The 22283-nt window shown below is 38.0% G+C and overlaps 1 protein-coding gene across 2 annotated transcripts in view; it reads left to right on the forward strand.

The window, feature by feature from the left end:
• Positions 1 to 3090: 3090 nt before the first annotated feature.
• MRPS14 (mitochondrial ribosomal protein S14) overlaps positions 3091 to 22283 on the forward strand; it is a 62813-nt gene continuing 43620 nt past the window's right edge. The window contains exon 1 of one of the 2 annotated variants that reach the window (XM_067031199.1): positions 3091 to 3210. In XM_067031199.1, coding sequence (XP_066887300.1) covers positions 3166 to 3210 — 45 coding nt within the window. In that variant the 5' untranslated portion in view covers positions 3091 to 3165. The remainder of the gene's footprint in view (positions 3211 to 22283) is intronic. The other variant, XM_059046396.2, reaches the window with a different exon arrangement.

A 22283-nucleotide genomic window follows, 5' to 3' on the forward strand; every position in this document is an offset into this window, starting at 1 on the left:
GCTTCTCAACAGGACAGTGTTGAGCAGGGATTAAGGTTGTAGGTCTTGGTCTGGGACTAGTTCTGTGAGCTTGGCAAGTCATCTAACCTCTCTGTGCCTCAATTTCATCATCTGTACAATGGTTCCTCTTATTTTATTATACCAAGAATCAATATGGTAACTAGAACAGTCTCTCACAATCAAATCTCAAAATGTTTAACAATTAACTTTTAATCTGTCTACCCAAAAAATAACATTTAAGCCTCCAAGGGAAGGACTATCTGAAAAACCAAAGGCAACATAACTGGCAATGCTGAATATCTCCACCTACATCTAAATAATGCCCAACTGCATCAGAAGGGCAGGGATTTCTTGCTGTCACTGCACCTCACATACATACACCATGGTACATGACAGGCATTTAATACATGTTTCTTGAATGAATAAATGAATGAATGCTGATGTTTCTCCTGATCTTAGAATTCCAGGACAGTAAGGCCAACAGCTTTCCCTGCTTTCCGTCAAATGGCCAGAGAGAATCATAGACTTTTTTGGGAGAACACAAGGTAAAGTGATTCTTCTTTAGGCTTTTCCAGGCTTCCCTACACACTAATGGAGGAGGGTGCACTGGGGGAAAACTCTTAGGCTATTTTACAAAACCAACACAATTAATTAAAGAAGATCCTGGAGTCTTCTCTTCCTATCTCAGAGCTTCCTATCTTACCAGCCATTAAATTGCTTTAATCTCTTCTAAAGAAAAACAGCCTAATAACATACTAATACTGTTTAAGATATTTGTACATACATATTCATAGTAGCATTATTCACAATAGCCAAAAGGTAGAGGCAAAACAAGTGTCTATCAACAGATGAATAAAGAAACAAAATGTTATACATCCACACAATGGAGAATTATTCAGTCATTAAAAAGTAAGGATGTATTGAAGCATGCTACAGCAAAGATGAACCTTGAAGACGTTATGTTAAGTGAAAGAAGCCAGACACAAAAGAACAAATGTATGATTCCACTTATATAAGATATATAGAGTAGTCAAATTCATAGAGGCAGAAAGCAGAATGGTGGTTGCCAGGGGCTGGGATGCAGGTGGAAGGGAACTTATTGATTAATGGGTACAGAGTTTCAGTTGGGAAGATAAAGATGTTCTGGAGATTGATGGTGGTGATGGTTGTACAACAGCGTGAATGTACTTAATGCCACTGAACTGTACACTTAAAAATGGTTAAGATGGTAAATTTCATGTTATGTATACTTTACCACAATTTTTTTAAAGTTACAATGCTGTTTAAAGATGCTTTCAGCACTAGTTTTACGGAAAGAAAACAAAAGGCTGCTGTGTATAAAGCTGACTCACCTACTTTGTGAGCTAATTGTGTTACCGAGTCTAAGCTCACACTGCCCACCACACGACAGGCCAATAAATCAAGAGACAAGTTGTTGGGACAAGGAATAGTGACTTTATTCGGAAAGCTGGCAGACAGAGACAATGGTGGACTAGTGTCCCAAAGAACCACCTTCCCAGAGTTAGAATTCAGGCTTCTTTTATACTAAAAGGGGAAGGGATAAAGTCTTGGTTCTGGCCAGACTCCGGAGGGGATGAGTTAATTTCTTCCTTCCTGCAGCCATTCACAGGTGGGCCTGGTCGGGATGTTTCCCATGAGCTAAATAAAGGTATTTTAGCTTAATGCTCATTATCTAGGATGCAAATTCCCAGAAATGCATCATTACGTATCATTTAAACTTATAGGTAACATCCCTTTAGTGATTAACTTGTAACAGAATACAACTGCAGAAGATAACCCTCAACTGTGCAGAGGTATTACATGGGCTAGAATTAGGACTCGATGCCTGCCTGACACTGGTTCAGGAATTTTCTGATTCTACCATGACAGGGGCTTATGCTGTCCTTTCCTGCCAGCTGGCCTCAATCAATCCCTCCCCAGTTCATTACACATGTTCCAATAAACTTGAATCTCTCTCTAAAGAAAGGAGTCTGGGGCTTCCCTGGTGGCGCAGTGGTTGAGAATCTGCCTGCCGATGCAGGAGACACGGGTTCGTGCCCTGGTCCGGGAGGATCCCACATGCCGCGGAGCAACTAAGCCCGTGAGCTATGGCCGCTAGGCCTGTGCGTCCGGAGCCTGTGCTCCACAACGGGAGAGGCCACAACAGTGAGAGGCCCGCATACCGGAAAAAAAAAAAAAAAAAAAAAAAAGAAAGGAGTCTGCACCTAGCTTCCCTTCCCAGAAGACTCCTGTCCAATAATGTAGATGCAAATAGCACACAGGGGCACCTCCTCACTTCATCAATCAGCACATCTAAAATAGATGTCTTTGCCAAGCTAATATATACTCCTTGATACTCTTCTACCAGGATGGTAGGTGGGTGGTACTTGCCTGACATTCACACAAAGTAAAGGGGCCCCACAAAGGGTTCATTCCAGACAAAGGACATTTGCTATGAAGATGAACTGAAAGTACCCTGTACTACAGACTGAAAACAGCAATTTTTAAATGACAATGCTCCCCACCCCAGGCCCGCCCCCGAAAAAAAACCCAAAATATTTTAATTGCTTTTCAGCTAAAGCTCCAATACACAATACACGTATTTTTAAACCCTAGACATATAAACGGGAAGGATAGCATTGCCATTCTCAACATGATCACTATGACCTTTATAGCAGAGAGAAGGAGAGATTTGCAAAATCCACAGTTAGGAGGACAGAGAAGGAGGAGCTGCTGTCCATACTTGTAGGTTTCTGGCAAGTAGCATCCTAAACTGATGGAGGATACAGGAGAAGTAGGTTGAGCGAGAAGAATTTTGGGAAAGAGAAGTTGGTAACAATGAACTGGTAGGTAAAGGAGGGTGGAAAAGGAGCTGGGTGAGGACAAAGGTAATTTAAGAGGGTGTGTAAAGCGCTCAGGAAATGTGGAACACGTAAAGACCGTCAGACTCCACTATCCGTATCACAGCTCCGCTCCCAGATAATTTGCCCATATCCCGTTGAATACCGCGAGAACGTACATCCAATTAACTACCCCCTCCTTCCTGTACGCTAAAAGACCCGCCTGCCGCCCCGCCCCCTGCGGCCCAGGTCCCGCCCCTCGTGTCCTCGCTGTATCCGGCAGCGTTAATAAAGTTGCAGCGGTCTGACATTAGCGGCGGACAACATGGCGGCCTCCACTCTCGGCTTTCTGTTGCGGACAGTCCGGCAGGTCTGCTTCACGACCTTATACCCTCCTCCCCCTCTCCTCTGAACCTCCAAACGCTCGGGTCCCCCACTATTCTGCCAGCTGTAGCGCCCAGTGCAGACCCGTCCCAGGGTTTTCCCTCTGTCCCCTTCTCTCCTCCGGCCTGCTTCAGGGGAGGGCCGAGCTGCAGATGTAAATTTGGTATTCGTAAACTTACAGCTGACTGGCATTGAAAGCTACAGATTGACTCCAGTTTATAAGGAATTTAGGTGAGGAGAGAAGGTGTCCGAGGAATGAGGCCCTCGAGCCTTCAATGTTAAGAGAGCCCAGCAAAGGAGACTTGAAAGAAGCAGAGCGAGGGAGGAGAGCATGGTGGCCCGGAAGCACTCCAGGAGCAGGGGGTGGGCAACTCTCTGCTCAAAGTTAATTAAAAGACGAGCTGAGAATTGCCTGTTGGGTTTAGCAGAGTGGAAATTGTTGGGACCTCGATCATAGCCGTTTCGGTGGCGTGGTGGGGGCGAAAGCGTTCACGACAGAATAGGAGGAAAGAAATTGGAGACTACGAATATAGGCAAGCCTTTGAAAACGTTTTGCCGCAAAGGGGAGCAGAAAAATGGGTCAATAGCTGGAGAGGAGGTGGGTTAAGTGTGGGTGTTATGTGTTATTTTTTTTTAACCTGACAGAAGTAACTGCATGTTTTTGCGTTAAAGGGAAAGATTCTGTAAAGTGGGGAAAATGGATGATGTAGGAGATGGAAGAATTGCTGGAGCTGTACCCCTGTGTAGGCAAGAGGTGATGAGTTTCGTGTTCAATTGTTTGGTCTTAGGAACATAGTTAATCTGTTATAGCGTTGTCCAGTAGAAATAAAATGCCAACCACATATGTAACTTAAAAGTTTCTAAGTGGCCACATTAAAAAAAGTAAAAAGCAGATGAAGTTAATTTTATTGAAATATTTTATTTAACTAGGTATGTCAAAAATATTATTTCAACATGTAATCTTATAAACGTGATGTATGAGATATTTACATTCTTTTTTTCATACTAGATCTTCAAAATCAGTTTGTGTTTTACACTTAAAGCACATCTTAGTTTGGATGCTAAATTTTCCACCATTAAAATGGAAAATGTAGGAGCTTCCCTGGTGGTGCAGTGGTTAAGAATCTGCCTGCCAATAGAGGGGACATGGGTTCGAACCCTGGGTCTGGGAAGATCCCACATGCCGCGGAGCAACTAAGCCCATGTACCACAACTATTGAGCCTGTGCTCTAGAGCCTGCGAGCCATGACTCCTGAAGCCTGGGCACCTAGAGCCCGTGCTCTGCAACAAGAGAAACCACTGCAACGAAGACCCAATGCAGCCAAAAATAAATTTTATAAAATAAATTTATTTTTTTAAAAAAATGGAAAATGTAGTCCTACCAAAACACTAAAGTTAATGTTTATCTTGCTTCAGTTTAAATTTTTAATTAATTAAAATTAAATTAGGAATTACATTTCTCTCGTTACATTTCAAGAGCTCACTAGCTGTGTGTGGTTAGTGGCTACTGTATTGGACAGAGCAGATTTTAATAACAGGATGGAATGTAGTACATGTGATTACAGATGCTTTTTTAAAAATTTAATTGAAGTATAGTTGATTTGCAATGTTGTGTTAATTTCTGCTGTACAGCAGAGTGATTCAGTTATGCATATATATTTTTTTCATATTCTTTTCCATTATGGTTTATTATAGGATATTGAATATAGTTCCCTGTGTTATTCAGTAAGACCTTTTTGTTTATCCATTCTATATAATGGTTTGCATCTGCTAATCCCAAAGCCCCATCTGTCCCTCCCCCTTGGCAACCAGAAGTCTGTTCTCTATATCTGATTACAGGTGCTTTTAATTTCGTAATTAAAGAGAAATTGAAGTCATCAGCTAAACGTGGGGATGTGGGAGCAGGTGTCAGAGATTTAAGGAAAGACCAGATGGTGTAAAATAGTCAAGAGTAGATCAGAAGAATAGGGGCAAGAATTAGAGCCAGTACAGTGAAGTGAGAGAGGGACCAGGGAGTTGAGGGTGTATGAAAGACGACATTGTATTTACGGACCGTGGAATTCAGGCTGGGTAAGCTGGAGATAGGAAATCAAAAGCTGAGAGACAGTGAAAAGCTGGTAGGAACAATGGATTAAAAGTCTCAGAGGAGGGCTTCCCTGGTGGTGCAGTGGTTGAGAATCCGCCTGCCGATGCAGGGGATGCGGGTTCGTGCCCCGGTCCGGGAAGATCCCACATGCCGCGGGGCGGCTGGGCCCGTGAGCCATGGCCGCTGAGCCTGCGCGTCTGGAGCCTGTGCTCCGCAACGGGAGAGGCCCGCGTACTGCAAAAAAAAAAAAAAAAAAAAAAAAGTCTCAGAGGAGCTGATATCAGGTGTTAGAAGGAGCAAGCTAGAAAGAAGTGATAGAGAATGAGATACACACAGCTGAGAAAATGGAGGGCTTGCAGCTACTGGTAATAAAAGACCTAGGGCATGGAAGTGAATAGGTAAAGAAGATTGGAGGACAAAAATCACTGGAGGAAAAGAGTTCGAGGAATGGAGAGATCACAGTGTAATTTCATGTGTGTTGAGATCATCAGGAATTAAGACAGGAAGAATATTGGAGAGAGCGACAGTGAACCAGCATTTACAATGAGTGAAAAACGCAAGGGAATGGTGGGGGCTGTGGTAGATGACTGCAGTGTTGACGGGTGCTGGGAGTGTAACCCAATGGCACGAGAGCCGAAGCTTCCCTTCAGGAAGGAGGGACAGTCTGGGAGCTGCAGCGAAGAGCAAGGAAGCTTTCTCCCATTCGTGGGAGAAAAAAAAGAGCTATGGGGAAACTATCTGGGATTCAAGATTCTCTAGAGCAAATATCTGAAGGAGATGTTAAGGAATTGAGGATTTAGAAAATTTCGACGATGGTAGACCATGAGTTGAAGAGGGCCTAATGGAAGAGTTTTAGGAGGTGAAGAGGGGTGAGAGAGAGGGTCAGGATAGGATAAGTACAGAACAGAATGCAATCTTAATATATAAAGCACTTATAAACTGGTAAGAAAATACTGACAATAGAAATGTGGGCAAAGGACATACACTATTTACAGAAGAAATTACTATAATAGACCAATAAATGCTTATTTTTAAAGTGTATTTCTTTTATAGTCAGAAAAAAAGTTGTACAAAAAGAATGAAAGGTGTTTTGTTTTGTTTTCTTAAATAAATAGAAACCCGTTAGGAGATGGTAGAGAGGATGTTGACTAGGAATAGTCTGGAAAAGAATTGAGGGGAAAAATGTTTAATTTTGTTTTCTAATTCTCTTTAACTTTAAATTTCATAGATAAAAACAAACCTTGCATTGATCCTTAATGTGAATTTTTTCTTTCGGCCAAAATAATCTCCTCAGACCTTACCACTATATCTTGTTCATTTCCTCTTTTGGTTTGGAAAAACTTCACCTTTTCTCCCTTCCTTTCCATGATGCTCATTTCCAGCCACAGTGACCACGTGTTCATTTAACTCAGTCGTGTCAAATCGATATTGAGATTTCCTTCATGCTGTCTTATTTCCAAAAAGCAGATTTTAGAGTTGTTGTATTTCCCCATGAGACTTTGAAGCATTTAAGATGCTCAGTTTATCTTTTGTTAATAGATTGAAAAAACGTTTTCTTTCTAATCTAGTATTCTCATTTTCAGCTTTATATTCTGTATAATGCTGTAATATATTTGTTTCTAAAACAGCAGTTATAAGAGGCCATCATTATTTTCCATAGCTGCAATTTAATGAACATATAAAATTTGCTCTGGTTTGGGGGAGACTAGAGTTTCTAGTGGCCTGTACTCTCTCTGTCTGTACTGTCAGTCAGAATTTTAAACTCTCACCATGTAAACATGTGACAATGAGGAGCCTACTATTATTACTGGACAACTCATGCTAAGAAATATTAGGTCAATGATCATTTCAAATTATCATATTGAAATAATGCTTTGACCCAGCAGTTCTGCTTCCAAGAATTTATCCTACTGATATATAGAAATATATATGAAATGATCTACATAAGACATTATTCATTGCAGCATTGTTTATAATGATAACTGGTAAGGTATGGTCTAGCTGCCCACCAGTAGCTCACAGGATAATAAATCATGACACATCTGTGGGGAGGAAAAAGTAACTGCTTTATCTTCTTCTAAGTTCTCAGCTGGGGCCCTTGTAACAAGAGAAAAGCATACAAATTTGTAAGTTTTACCCGACATGGGAAGTTTCATAGGGAAATGGAGACCCAAAGAAGTTAAACCTGAGTGGTTTTGTGCTAGGTTTGATGAAGCCTGGAAAGTCATGGGGAAATGTGATAAGACAAAAGGTATGGGCTAAGTGTAGAAAACTAAGGGAAACTTAGCAAGGCCTGTTATTCAGATTCTTCTCAGTGTCCCTCAGGCTTCAGAGATAAAGATGCTTCTTTCATGCCCTGGCTATAGGGAGGGCACCTCTCACATAAGGGTCTTATAACCTGTTTCAGGGGAAGGTCAGAAAATCCTTCTTGCACCTGCTGTTTCTCAAATTCCATTTGCTTGAAGTAGTCAGTATGCCAAAGGAGCCATATTTTGAGGTAGTGTCTCCTGAACCTGGTCACATCCATGTAGTGGAATATTATGTGACCTAAAACAACGTGGAAGCTTTTTGGCATATGGATATGGAAAGATCTCCAAGATGTATTGTTAAATGTTGAAAAAGGGGGTAGGGGAAGAAACATGGGAGTGGGTGTGTGTACATGTATTTTATAGACAAAAATCTCTGGAAGGCTGCACAAGAAACTAGTAACTGTATACCTCTGGAGGTGGGGGTGTGGTCACTCGGCTGGTGAGGGATGAGGTGGGAGGGTGAATCCACTGTATGTATATACTTTTTAAATTTTATTTTTTTATTGAACTATAGTTGATTTCAGCAAAGTGATTTGGTTATATTTGGTGTGTTTTATATATATATATTTTCGATTCTTTACCATTATAGTTTATTACAAGATATTGAATATATTTCCCTGTGCTATACTGTAAATCCTTGTTTATCTGTTTTATATATACTAATGTGTATCTGTTAATCCTATATTCCTTATTTATCTACCTCTCCTTCCTCCTATCCTGTTATCCCTTTTGGTAACCATAAGTTTGTTTTCTGTGTCTGTGAGTCTTTCTGATTTGTAAATAAGTTCATTTGTACTATTTTTTTAGATTCTACATATAAGTTATATTTGTCTTTCTCTGTCTGACTTACTTCACTTAGTATGATAATATCTGGGTCCATCCATGTTGCTGCAAATGGCATTATTTCTTTCTTTTTTATGGCTGAGTAATTTTTCATCTTCTTTATCCATTCATCTATTGATAGACACTTAGGTTGCTTCCGTGTCTTGGCTATTGTAAATAGTGCTGCTGTGAACATTGATGTGCATGTATCTTTTCTAATTAGAGTTCTTTTTCAGATATATGCCCAAGAGTAGGATTGCAGGATAATACGGTAACTCTATTTTCAGTTTCTTGAGGAACCTCCATACTGTTACCCGTAGTGGCTGCACCAATTTACATTCCCACCAAAGTGTAGGAGGGTTCCCTTTTCTCACAACCTCTCCAGCATTTGTTATTTGTAGACTTTTTGATGGTGTCCATTCTGACCTGTGTGAAGTGATACCTCACTGTAGTTTTGATTTTCATTTCTCTAATAATTAGCAATATTGAGCATCTTTTCATATGATTGTTGGCCATCTGTATGTCTTCTTTGGAGAAATGTCTATTTAGGACTATTTAGGTCTTCTGTCCATATTTTGATTTTTTTTTTTATATTAAGCTGTGTGAGCTATTTGTATATTTTGGAAATTAATCCCTTGTCAGAAGTATTGTTTGCAAATATTTTCTCCTAGTTGGTTGGTTTTCTTTTTGTTTTCTTTATGATTTCCTTTACTGTGCAACAGCTTAGTTTAACTGGGTCCCATTTGTTTATTTTTGTTTTTATTTCCATTATGCTAGGAGGTGGATCCAAAAACATATTGTTGCAATTTATGTCAAAGAGTATTCTGCCTCTGTTTTCTAGGAGTTTTATAGTATCTAGTCTTTTTCTTTTCTTTTTTTTTTTTTTTTTTTTTTTTTTTGCGGTACGTGGGCCTCTCACTGCTGTGGCCTCTCCCGTTGCGGAGCACAGGCTCTGGACGCGCAGGCTCGGCGGCCATGGCTCACGGACCCAGCTGCTCCATGGCATGTGGGGTCCTCCCGGACCGGGGCACGAACCCATGTTCCCTGCATCGGCAGACGGACTCTCAACCACTGCGCCACCAGGGAAGCTGATATAGTATCTAGTCTTACATTTAGATCTTTAATCCATTTTGAGTTTATTTTTATCTATTGTGTTCTAATTTTGTTCTTTTGCACGTAACTGTACAGTTCTTCTAGGACCTTTTAATGAAGAGACTGTCTTTTCTCCATTGTATATTCTTACCTCCTTTGTCATAGATTAATTGACCATAGGTGTGTGGGTTTATTTCTAGGCTTTCTATCCTGTACAATTAATCTATGTGTCTGTTTTTGTTCCACTACCATACTGTATTGATTTCTGTAACTTTGTAGTATTATCTGAAGTCAAGAAAGGTGATTCCTCCAGTACCATTCTTCTTTCTCAAGATTGTTTTGGCTTTTGAGGGTCTTTTCTGTTTCCATATAAATTTAAACATTGTTTTTTCTAGTTCTGTGAAAAATGCCATTGGTAATTTGATATGCCATTGGATTATACTTGTCTTTTTCTTGTGGTTGATTTCTATCTAATCTATTGCCATTGGATTGCACTGAATCTGTAGATTGCCTTGGGTAGTGTGGTCATTTTAACAATATTGATTCTTCCAACCCAAGAACATGGTATATATCTTTCCATCTGTTTGTGCCATGTTCAGTGTCTCTCATCAGTGTCTTACAGTTTTTTCAGTACAGGTTTTTTTGCCTCCTTAGGTAGGTTTATTCATAAGTAGTTTATTCTGTTGATGGGAAACTTTAGCTGTGCTGTCAAGTTTGGAGAAGTATCCCAGTTGTACTGTGTTGGGTTGGCATTGTACAGAAATCAACAGCCATATTGGTCTAGAAACATTAAACATAATTTTTTCCATTTGTACAGGGGTAGCGCACTGTGTTAAATATGTAAGGTCTTATCTACATGGTTTTGATTACAGAAACTAATAAAGTATTCTCTAAAGAAAAAAAATTGTTTATATTGTTAATATAAATTGTTCATATTGTTAATTTAACAATATAAATTGTTTCCTCAATTTCTCATTCTGATATTCCATTGTGTATAGAAATGCAACAGATTTCTGTGTATTAATTTTGTATCCTGCAACTTTATCAATTTGTTGATGAGCTCTAGTAGCTTTCTTGTGGCGTCTTTAGGGTTTTCTGTGTATAGTGTCATCTGCAAACAGCAACAGTTTCATTTCTTGTTTTCCATTTTGGATTCCTTTAATTTCTTTTTGTCTCTGATTGCTGTGGCTAGGACTTCCAGAACTATGTTGAATAAAAGTGGCACGAGTGGCCATCCTTGTCTTGTTCCTGATCTTAGAGGAAATGCTTTCAGCTTTTCACCATTGAGTATGATGTTAGCTGTGAGTTTGTAATATATGACCTTTATTGTATTAAGGTAGGTTCCCTCTGTGCCCACTTTCTGGAGAGTTTTAATCGTAAATAGATGTTGAATTTTATCAAAAGCTTTTTCTGCAGCTATTGATATGATCATATGGTTTTTATTCTTCAGTGTGTTAATGTGGTGTATCACACTGATTGATTTGCAGATACTGAAAAATCCTTGCATCCCTGGGATAAGTCCCACTTGATCATGGTATATGATCCTTTTAACCTGTCATTGGATTTGGTTTGCTAATATTTAGTTGAGGATTTTTGAATCTATGTTCATCAGTGATATTGGCCTGTACTTTTCTTTTTTTGTGTGGGTCCTTTGTCTAGTTTTGGTGTCAGGGTGATGGTGGTATCATAGAATGAGTTCAGAAGTGTTCCTTCCTCTGCCACTTTTGGGAATAGTTTCACAAGGAAGTTGTTAACTCTTCTCTAAATGTTCGGTAGAATTCACCTGTGAAGCCGTCTGGTCCTGGACTTTGGCTTGTTCGGAGTTTTTAAATTACCACCCCAATTTCACTACTTACAGTTGGTCTGTTCATATTTTCTCTTTCTTCCTGGTTCGGTCTTGCAGGATTGTACCTTTCCAAGAATATGTCCATTTTTTCTAGGTTGTCCATTTTATTGGCATATAGTTGTTCAAAGTAGTCTCTTGATTCTTTGTATTTCTGTGGTGGCAGTTGTAACTTCTCTTTTTTAGTTTCTATTTTATTGATTTGGGACTGCTCCCTTTTTTTCTTGATGAGTCTGGTAAAGGTTTATCAATTTTGTTTATCTTTTCAAAGAACTAGCTTTTAATTTCATCATCATTCCTAGTTTTTAAGTCTCTATTTCATTTCTGCTCTGATCTTTATGATTTCTTTCCTTCTGCTAACTTTGGGTTTTGTTCTTCTTTCTCTAGTTGCTTTAGGTGTAAGGTTAGGCTGTTTATTTGAGATTTTTCTTATTTCCTTGCATCTCTGTAAATTTCCCTCTAAGAACTGCTTTTGCTATGTCCCGTAGATTTTGGATTGTTGTGTTTTCATTTTCATTTGTCTCCACTTATTTTTTGATTTCCTCTTTGACTTCTTCAGTGATCCATTGATTGTTTAGTAGCATATTGTTTAACCTCCATGTGTTTGTGTTTTTGCAGTCTTTTTCTTGTAGTCGAATTCTATCCTCATAGTGTTGTGGTCAGAAAAGATGCTTGATATGATTTCAGTTTTCTTAAATTTACCAGGGTTTGCTTTGTTGCCCAGCATTTGATCTATCCTGGAGAATGTTCCATGTGCACTTGTAAAGAATGTGTATTCTGCTGCTTTCGGATGGAATGCTCTATAAATATCAATTAAGTCCATCTGGTCTAATGTGTTATTTAAGTCCTGTGTTTCCTTATTGATTTTCTGTCTGGATGATCTGTCCATTGATGTAAGTGGGGTGTTAAAGTCCCCCACTAAAATTATTATATACTCTTGTATTTATCCTTTGGTCATTATGTAGTGTCCTTCTTTGTCTCTTGTAACCATCTTTTTTTTTTTTAAGTCTATTTTGTCTGATATAAATATTGCTGTTCTGGCTTTCTTTTGATTTGCATTTGCATGGAGTACCTTTTTGCATTCCCTCACTTCTAGTCCGTATGCATCTTTAGATCTAAAGTGTGTCTCTTGTACACAGCAAATATACTGGTCCTGTTTTTGTATTCATTCAGTCAGTCTGTATCTTTTGATTGGAGCATTTGGTCTGTTTACATTTAAGGTAATTATCAATATGTATGTTCCTATTACTATTGTGTTAATTGCTTTGGATTTCTTTTTGAAGGTCTTTTTTCACCATTTTTTCTCCTGCTCTCCTGTGTTGTGATTTGATGACTATTTTTAGTGGTACGTTTGGATTCCTTTTTCTTTTTTGTGTCTGCATCTATCAGAGATTTTCGTTTTGCAGTTACCATGAGGTTTTTGTATAGGAGTCTATATTTATACATGCTTGTTTCAAGTTGCTCATCTCTTAATTTCTAATGCACTTTATTTTTATTTATTTATTTATTTTTGACAACTTTATTGGAGCATAACTGTTTTGCAATGGTGTGTTAGTTTCTGCTTTACAACAAAGTGAATCAGTTATACATATACATATGTTCCCATATCTCTTCAATATTGCGTCTCCCTCCCTCCACTCTCCCTATCCCGCCCCTCTAGGTGGTCACAAAGCAACGAGCTGATCTCCCTGTGCCATGCGGCTGCCTCCCACTCGCTATCCACCCTACGTTTGGTAGTGTATATATGTCCATGCCACTGTCTCACTTCGTTACTGCTTACACTTCCCGCTCCCCATATCCTCAAGTCCATGCTCTAGTAGGTCTAGTGTTTTATTCCCGTCCTACCCCTAGTCTCTTCATGCCTTTTTTTTCTTCTTAGATTCCATATATGTGTGTTAGCATACGGTATTTGTTTTTCGCCTTCTGAGTTACTTCACTCTGTATGACAGATTCCAGGTCTATCCACCTACTTACAAATAACTCAGTTTTGTTTCTTTTTATGGCTGAGTAATATTCCATTGTATATATGTGCCACATCTTTATCCATTCATCTGTTGATGGACACTTGGGTTGCTTCCATGTCCTGACTATAGTAAATAGAGCTTCAATGAACATTTTCATACATGACCCTTTTTGAATTATGGTTTTCTCAGGGAGTATGCACAGTAGTGGGATTGCTGGGTCGTATGGTAGTTCTATTTGTAGTGTTTTCAGGAACCTCTATACTGTTCTCCATAGTGGCTGTGTCAATTTACATTCCCACCAGCAGTGCAAGAGTGTTCCCTTTTCTCTACACCCTCTCCAGCATTTATTGTTTCTAGATTTTTTGATGATGGCCAATCTGACTGGTGTGAGATGATATCTCATTGTAGTTTTGATTTGCATTTCTCTAATGATTAAGATGTTGAGCATTCTTTGATGTGTTTCTTGGCAATCTGTATATCTTCTTTGGAGAAATGTCTATTTAGGCCTTCTGCCCATTTTTGGATTGGGTTGTTTGGTTTTTTTTGTTATTCAGCTGCATGAGTTGCTTATAAATTTTGGAGATTAATCCTTTGTCAGTTGCTTCATTTGCAAATATTTTCTCCCGTTCTGAGGGTTGTCTTTTGTTCTTGTGTATGGTATCCTTTGCTGTGCAAAAGCTTTTAAGTTTCATTAGGTCCCATTTGTTTATTTTTGTTTCTATTTCCATTTCTCTAGGAGGTGGGTCAAGAAGGATCTTGTGGTGATTTATGTCATAGAGTGTTCTGCCTATGTTTACCTCTAAGAGTTTGATAGTGTCTGGCCTTACATGTAGGCCTTTAACCCATTTTGAGTTTATTTTTGAGTATGGTTTTAGGAAGTGTTCTAATTTCATACTTTTACATGTACCTGTCCAGTTTTCTCAGCACCACTTATTGAAGAGGTTGTCTTTTCTCCACTGTATATTCTTCCCTCCTTTATCAAAGATAAGGTGACCATATGTGAGTGGGTTTATCTCTGGGCTTTCTATCCTGTTCCATTGATCTATATTTCTGTTTTTGTGCCAGTACCATACTCTCTTGATTACTGTAGCTTTGTAGTATAGTCTGAAGTCAGGGAGCCTGATTCCTCCAGCTCTGTTTTTCGTTCTCAAGATTGCTTTGGCTATTCAGGGTCTTTTGTGTTTCCATACAAATTGTGAAACTTTTTGTTCCAGTTCTGTAAAAAATGCCAGTGATAATTTGATAGGAATTGCATTGAATCTGTATATTGCTTTGGGTAATACAGTCATTTTCACTATGTTGATTCTTCCAATCCAAGAACATGGTATATCTCTCCATCTATTTGTATCATCTTTAATTTCTTTCATCAGTGTCTTATAATTTTCTGCATACAGGCCTTTTGTCTCCTTAGGTAGGTTTATTCCTAGATATTTTATTTTTTTTGTTGCAGTGGTAAATGGGAGTGTTTTCTTAATTTCACTCTCAGAGTTTTCATCATTAGTGTATAAGAATGCCAGAGATTTTGTGCATTAATTTTGTATCCTGCTACTTTACCAGATTCATTGATTAGCCCTAGTAGTTTTCCGGTAGCATCCTTAAGATTCTCTATGTATAGTATCATGTCATCTGCAAACAGTGACAGCTTTACTTCTTCTTTTCCAATTTGGATTCCTTTTATTTCTTTTTCTTCTCTGACGGCTGTGGCTAGAACTTCCAAAACTATGTTGAATAAGAGTGGTGAGAGTGGGCAACCTTGTCTTGTTCCTGATCTTAGTGGGAATGGTTTCACTTTTTCACCATTGAGGACGATGCTGGCTGTGGGTTTGTCATATATGGCCTTTTTAATGTTGAAGAATGTTCCCTCTATGCCTACTTTCTGCAGGGTTTTTATCATAAATGGGTGTTGAATTTTGTCAAAAGCTTTCTCTGCATCTGTTGAGATGATCATATCGTTTTTCTCCTTCAGTTTGTTGATATGGTGTATCACGTTGATTGATTTGCGTATATTGAAGAATCCTTGCATTCCTGGAATAAACCCCACTTGATCATGGTGTATGATCCTTTTAATGTGCTGTTGGATTCATTTTGCTAGTATTTTATTGAGGAATTTTGCATCTGTGTTCATCAGTGATACTGGCCTGTAGTTTTCTTCTTTGTGACGTCTTTGTCTGGTTTGGTATCAGGGTTATGGTGGCCTCAGAATGAGTTTGGGAGTGTTCCTCCCTCTGCTATCTTTTGGAAGAGTTTGAGAAGGATAGGTTTTAGCTATTTTCTAAATGTTTGATAGAATTCACCTGTGAAGCCATCTGGTCCTGGGCTTTTGTTTGTTGGAAGATTTTTAATCACAGTTTCAATTTCAGTGCTTGTGATTGGTCTGTTCAACAATTTTATATTTCTTCCTGGTTCAGTCTCAGATGGTTGTGTATTTCTCAGAATATGTCTGTTTCTTCCAGGTTGTCCATTTTATTGGCATACAGTTGCTTGTATAATCTCTCATAATCTTTTGTTTTTCTGCAGTGTAAGTTGTTACAGCTCCTTTTTCATTTCTAATTCTATTGATTTTCGTCTTCTCCCTTTTTTTCTTGATGAGTCTGCCTAATTGTTTATCAATTTTCTTTATCTGCTCAAAGAATCAGCTTTTAGTTTTATTGATCTTTGCTATCGTTTCCTTCATTTCTTTTTCATTTATTTCTGATCTGATCTTTATGATTTCTTTCCTTCTGCCAAATTTGGGGGTTTTTTGTTCTTCTTTCTCTAATTGCTTTAGGTGCAAAGTTAGGTTGTTTATTCGAGATGTTTCCTGTTTCTTAAGGTAGGATTGTATTGCTATAAACTTCCCTCTTAAAATTGCTACTGCTGCATCACATAGGTTTTGGGTCGTCGTGTCTCCATTGTCATTTGTTTCTAAGTATTTTTTGATTTCCTGTTTGATTTCTTCACTGATCACTTTGTTTTTAAGTAGTGTATTGTTTAGCCTACATGTGTTTATATTTTTTACAGATCTTTTCCTGTAATTGATATCTAGTCTCATAGCGTTGTGGTCAGAAAAGATACTTGATACGGTTTCAATTTTCTTAAATTTACCAAGGCTAGGTTTGTGACCCAAGATATGATCTATCCTGGACAATGTTCCATGGACACTTGAGAAAAATGTGTATTCTTTTGTTTTTGGATGGAATGTCCTATGAATATCAATGAAGTCCATCTTGTGTAATGTATCATTTAAAGCTTGTGTTTCCATTTTTATTTTTATTTTGAATGATCTGTCCATTGGTGAAAATGGGGTGTTAAAGTCCCCTACTATGATTGTGTTACTGTCGATTTCTCCTTTTATGGTTGTTAGTATTTGCCTTATGTATTGAGGTGCTCCTATGTTGGGTGCATAAATATTTACAATTGTTATATCTTCTTCATGGGTCGATCCCTTAATCATTATGTAGTATCCTTCTTTGTGTTTTGTAATAGTCTTTATTTTAAAGTCTATTTTGTCTGATACAGAAATTGCTACTCCAGCTTTCTTCTGATTTTCATTTGCATGGAATATCTTTTTCCATCCCCTCAGTTTCCGTCTGTATGTGTCCCTAGGTCTGAAGTGAGTTTCTTGTAGATAGCATATATATGGGTCTTGTTTTTGTATCCATTCAGCCAGTCTGTGTCTTTTCGTGGGTGCTTTTAATCCATTTACATTTAAGGTAATTATCGATATGTATGTTCCTATTACCATTTCCTTAATTGTTTCAGGTTTGTTCTTGTAGGTCTCTTCTCTTGTGTTTCTTGCGTAGAAAAAGTTCCTTTAGCATTTGTCGTAAAGCTGGTTTGGTGGTGCTGCTCTCTCTCAGCTTTTGCTTGTCTGTAAAGGTTTTAATTTTTCCATCAAATCTGAACGAGATACTTGCTGGGTAGAGTAATCTTGGTTGTAGGTTTTTCTGCTTCATCACTTTATTTTTTTATTTTTATTTTTTTTAATTTAATTTTATTTTTTAACATCTTTATTTGAGTATAACTGTTTTACAATAGTGTGTTAGTTTCTCTTTTACAACAAAGTGAATCAGTTATACATATACATATGTTCCCATAACTCTTCCCTCTTTTGTCACCCTCCCTCCCACCCTCCCTATCCCACCCCTCTAGGTGGTCACTAAGTACAGAGGTGAACTCCCTGTGCTATGCTGTAGCTTCCCACTAGCTATCTAATTTACATTTGGTAGTGTGTATATGTCCCTGCCACTCTCTCACATCGTCACAGCTTACCCTTCCCCCTCCCCATATCCTCAAGTCCATGCTCTAGTAGGTCTGTGTTTTATTCCCATCCTACCACTAATCTCTTCATGATTTTTTTTTTTTTTAGATTCCATATATATGTGTTAGCATACGGTATTTGTTTTTATCCTTCTGACTTACTTCACTCTGTATGACAGATTCCAGGTCTATCCACCTACTTACAAATAACTCAGTTTCGTTTCTTTTTATGGCTGAGTAATATTCCATTGTATATATGTGCCACATCTTCCTTATCCATTCATCTGTTGATGGACACTTAGGTTGCTTCCATGTCCTGGCTATAGTAAATAGAGCTGCAATAAACATTTTGGTACATGACTCTTTTTGAATTATGGTTTTCTCAGGGTATATGCCCAGTAGTGGGATTGCAGGGTCATATGGTAGTTCTATTTTTAGTTTTTTAAGGAACCTCCATACTGTTCTCCATAGTGGCTGTATCAATTTACATTCCCACCAGCAGTGCAAGAGTGTTCCCTTTTCTCCACACCCTCTCCAGCATTTATTGTTTCTAGAGTTTTTGATGATGGCCAATCTGACCGGTGTGAGATGATATCTCATTGTAGTTTTGATTTGCATTTCTCTAATGATTAATGATGTTGAGCATTCTTTCATGTGTTTGTTGGCTATCTGTATATCTTCTTTGGAGAAATGTCTAGTTCTTCTGCCCATTTTTGGATTGGGCTGTTTGTTTTTTTGTTATTGAGCTGCATGAGTTGCTTATAAATTTTGGATATTAATCCTTTGTCAGTTGCTTCATTTGCAAATATTTTCTCCCATTCTGAGGGTTGTCTTTTGGTCTTGTTTATGGTAGCCTTTGCTGTGCAAAAGCTTTTAAGTTTCATTAGGTCCCATTTGTTTATTTTTGTTTTTATTTCCATTTCTCTAGGAGATGGGTCAAAAAGGATCTTGCTGTGATTGATGTCATAGAGTGTTCTGCCTATGTTTTCCTCTAAGAGTTTGATAGTGTCTGGCCTTACATGTAGGCCTTTAACCCATTTTGAGTTTATTTTTGTGTATGGTGTTAGGGAGTGTTCTAATTTCATACTTCTACAGGTAGCTGTCCAGTTTTCCCAGCACCACTTATTGAAGAGGCTGTCTTTTCTCCAATGTATATTCTTGCCTCCTTTATCAAAGATAAGGTGACCATATGTGTGTGGGTTTATCTCTGGGCTTTCTATCCTGTTCCATTGATCTATATTTCTGTTTTTGTGCCAGTACCATACTGTCTTGATTACTGTGGCCTTGTAGTATAGTCTGAAGTCAGGGAGCCTGATTCCTCCAGCTCCATTTTTCGTTCTCAAGATTGCTTTGGCTATTCGGGGTCTTTTGTGTTTCCATACAAATTGTGAAATTCTTTGTTCTAGTCCTGTAAAAACTGCCAGTGGTAATTTGATAGGGATTGCATTGAATCTGTAGATTGCTTTGGGTAATACAGTCATTTTCACTATGTTGATTCTTCCAATCCAAGAACATGGTATATTTCTCCACCTATTTGTATCATCTTTAATTTCTTTCATCAGTGTCTTATAGTTTTCTGCATACAAGTCTTTTGTCTCCTTAGGTAGGTTTATTCCTAGATATTTTATTCTTTTTGTTGCAATGGTAAATGGGAGTGTTTTCTTAATTTCATTCTCAGATTTTTCATCATTAGTGTATAAGAATGCCAGAGATTTCTGTGCATTAACTTTGTATCCTGCTACTTTACCAAATTCATTGATTAGTTCTAGTAGTTTTCTGGTAGCATCCTTAGTATTCTCTATGTATAGTATCATGTCATCTGCAAACAGTGACAGCTTTACTTCTTCTTTTCCTATTTGGATTCCTTTTATTTCTTTATTTTCTCTAATTGCTGTGGCTAGAACTTCCAAAACTAGGTTGAATAAGAGTGTTGAGAGTGGGCAACCTTGTCTTGTTCCTGATCTTAGTGGAAATGGTTTCAGTTTTTCACCATTGAGAACAATGCTGGCTGTGGGTTTGTCATATATTACCTTTATTATATTGAGGAAAGTTCCCTCTATGCCTACTTTCTGCAGGGTTTTTATCATAAATGGGTGTTGAATTTTGTCAAAAGCTTTCTCTGCATCTATTGAGATGATCATATGGTTTTTCTCCTTCAGTTTGTTGATATGGTGTATCATGTTGATTGATTTGCGTATATTGAAGAATCCTTGCATTCCTGGAATAAACCCCACTTGATCATGGTGTATGATCCTTTTAATGTGCTGTTGGATTCTGTTTGCTAGTATTTTGTTGAGGATTTTTGCATCTATGTTCATCAGTGATATTGGCCTATAGTTTTCTTTCTTTCTGACGTCTTTGTCTGGTTTTGGTATCAGGGTGATGGTGGCCTCGTAGAATGAGTTTGGGAGTGTTCCTACCTCTGCTATCTTTTGGAAGAGTTTGAGAAGGATAGGTGTTAGCTCTTCTCTAAATGTTTGATAGAATTCGCCTGTGAAGCCATCTGGTCCTGGGCTTTTGTTTGTTGGAAGATTTTTAATCACAGTTTCAATTTCAGTGCTTGTGATTGGTCTGTTCATATTTTCTATTTCTTCCTGGTTCAGTCTTGGCAGGTTGTGCATTTCTAAGAATTTGTCCATTTCTTCCAGGTTGTCCATTTTATTGGCATAGAGTTGCTTGTAGTAATCTCTAATAATCTTTTGTATTTCTGCAGAGTCAGTTGTTACATCTCCTTTTTCATTTCTAATTCTATTGATTTGAGTCTTCTCCCTTTTTTTCTTGATGAGTCTGGCTAATGGTTTATCAATTTTATTTATCTTCTCAAAGAACCAGCTTTTACTTTTACTCATCTTTGCTATTGTTTCCTTCATTTCTTTTTCATTAATTTCTGATCTGATCTTTATGATTTCTTTCCTTCTGCTAAATTTGGGGTTTTTTTGTTCTTCCTTCTTTAATTGCTTTAGGTGCAAAGTTAAGTTGTTTATTCGAGATGCTTCCTGTTTCTTAAGGTATGATTGTATTGCTATAAACTTCCCTCTTAGAACTGCTTTTGCTGTATCCCATAGGTTTTGGGTCGTCGTGTCTCCATTGTCATTTGTTTCTAAGTACTTTTTGATTTCCTCTTTGATTTCTTCAGTGATCACTTCGTTTTTAAGTAGTGTATTGTTTAGCCTCCATGTGTTTGTATTTTTTACAGATCTTTTCCTGTAATTGATATCTAGTCTCATTGCGTTGTGGTCAGAAAAGATACTTGATACGATTTCAATTTTCTTAAATTTGCCAAGGCTAGATTTGTGACCCAAGATGTGATCTATCCTGGAGAATGTTCCATGGGCACTTGAGAAAAATGTGTATTCTGTTGTTTTTGGATGGAATGTCCTATAAATATCAAGTAAATCCATCTTGTATAATGTATCATTTAAAGCTTGTGTTTCCTTATTTATTTTCATTTTGGATGATCTGTCCATTGGTGACAGGGGGGGTGTTAAAGTCCCCTACTATGATTGTGTTACTGTTGATTTCCCCTTTTATGGCTGTTAGTATTTGCCTTATGTATTGAGGTGCGCCTATGTTGGGTGCATAAATATTTACAATTGTTATATCTTCTTCATGGATCGATCCCTTGATCATTATGTAGTGTCCTTCTTTGTCTCTTGTAATAGTTTTTATTTTAAAGTCTATTTTGTCTGATATGAGAATTGCTACTCCAGCTTTCTTCTGATTTCCATTTGCATGGAATATCTTTTTCCATCCCCTCACTTTCAGCCTGTAAGTGTCCCTAGGTCTGAAGTGGGTCTCTTGTAGACAGCATATATATGGGTCCTGTTTTTGTATCCATTCAGCCAGTCTGTGTCTTTTGGTGGGAGCATTTAATCCATTTACATTTAAGGTAATTATTGATATGTGCGTTCCTATTACCATTTACTTAATTGTTTCAGGTTGTTCTTGTAGGTCTTTTCCTTCTCTTATGTTTCTTGCTTAGAGAAGTTCCTTTAGCATTTGTTGTAAAGCTGGTTTGGTGGTGCTGTACTCTCTCAGCTTTTGCTTGTCTGTAAAGGTTTTAATTTCTCCATCAAATCTGAATGAGATCCTTGCTGGGTAGAGTCATCTTGGTTGTAGGTTTTTTTCCTTCATCACTTTCAATATGTCCTGCCACTCCCTTCTGGCTTGTAGAGTTTCTGCTGAAAGATCAGACGTTAGCCTTATGGGGATTCCCTTGTGTGTTATTTGTTGTTTTTCCCTTGCTGCTTTTAATATGTTTTCTTTGTATTTAATTTTTGACAGTTTGATTATTATGTGTCTCGGCATGTTTATCCTTGGGTTTATCCTGTATGGGACTCTCTGTGCTTCCTGGACTTGGTTGACTATTTCCTTTCCTATATTAGGGAAGTTTTCAACTATAATCTCTTCAAATATTTTCTCAGTCCCTTTCTTTTTCTCTTCTTCTTATGGGACCCCTATGATTCGAATGTTGGTGCGTTTAATGTTGTCCCAGAGATCTCTGAGACTGTCCTCAGTTCTTTTCATTCTTTTTTCTTTCTTCTGCTCTGCAGTAGTTATTTCCACTATTTTATCTTCCAGGTCACTTATCCGTCCTTCTGCCTCAGTTATTCTGCTACTGATCCCGTCTAGAGTATTTTTCATTTCATTTATTGTGTTGCTCATCGTTACTTGCTTCCTCTTTATTTCTTCTAGGTCCTTGTT

This window comes from Kogia breviceps, chromosome 1 (genome assembly GCF_026419965.1).
Source record: "Kogia breviceps isolate mKogBre1 chromosome 1, mKogBre1 haplotype 1, whole genome shotgun sequence".
Taxonomy (NCBI): Eukaryota; Metazoa; Chordata; class Mammalia; order Artiodactyla; family Physeteridae; genus Kogia; species Kogia breviceps.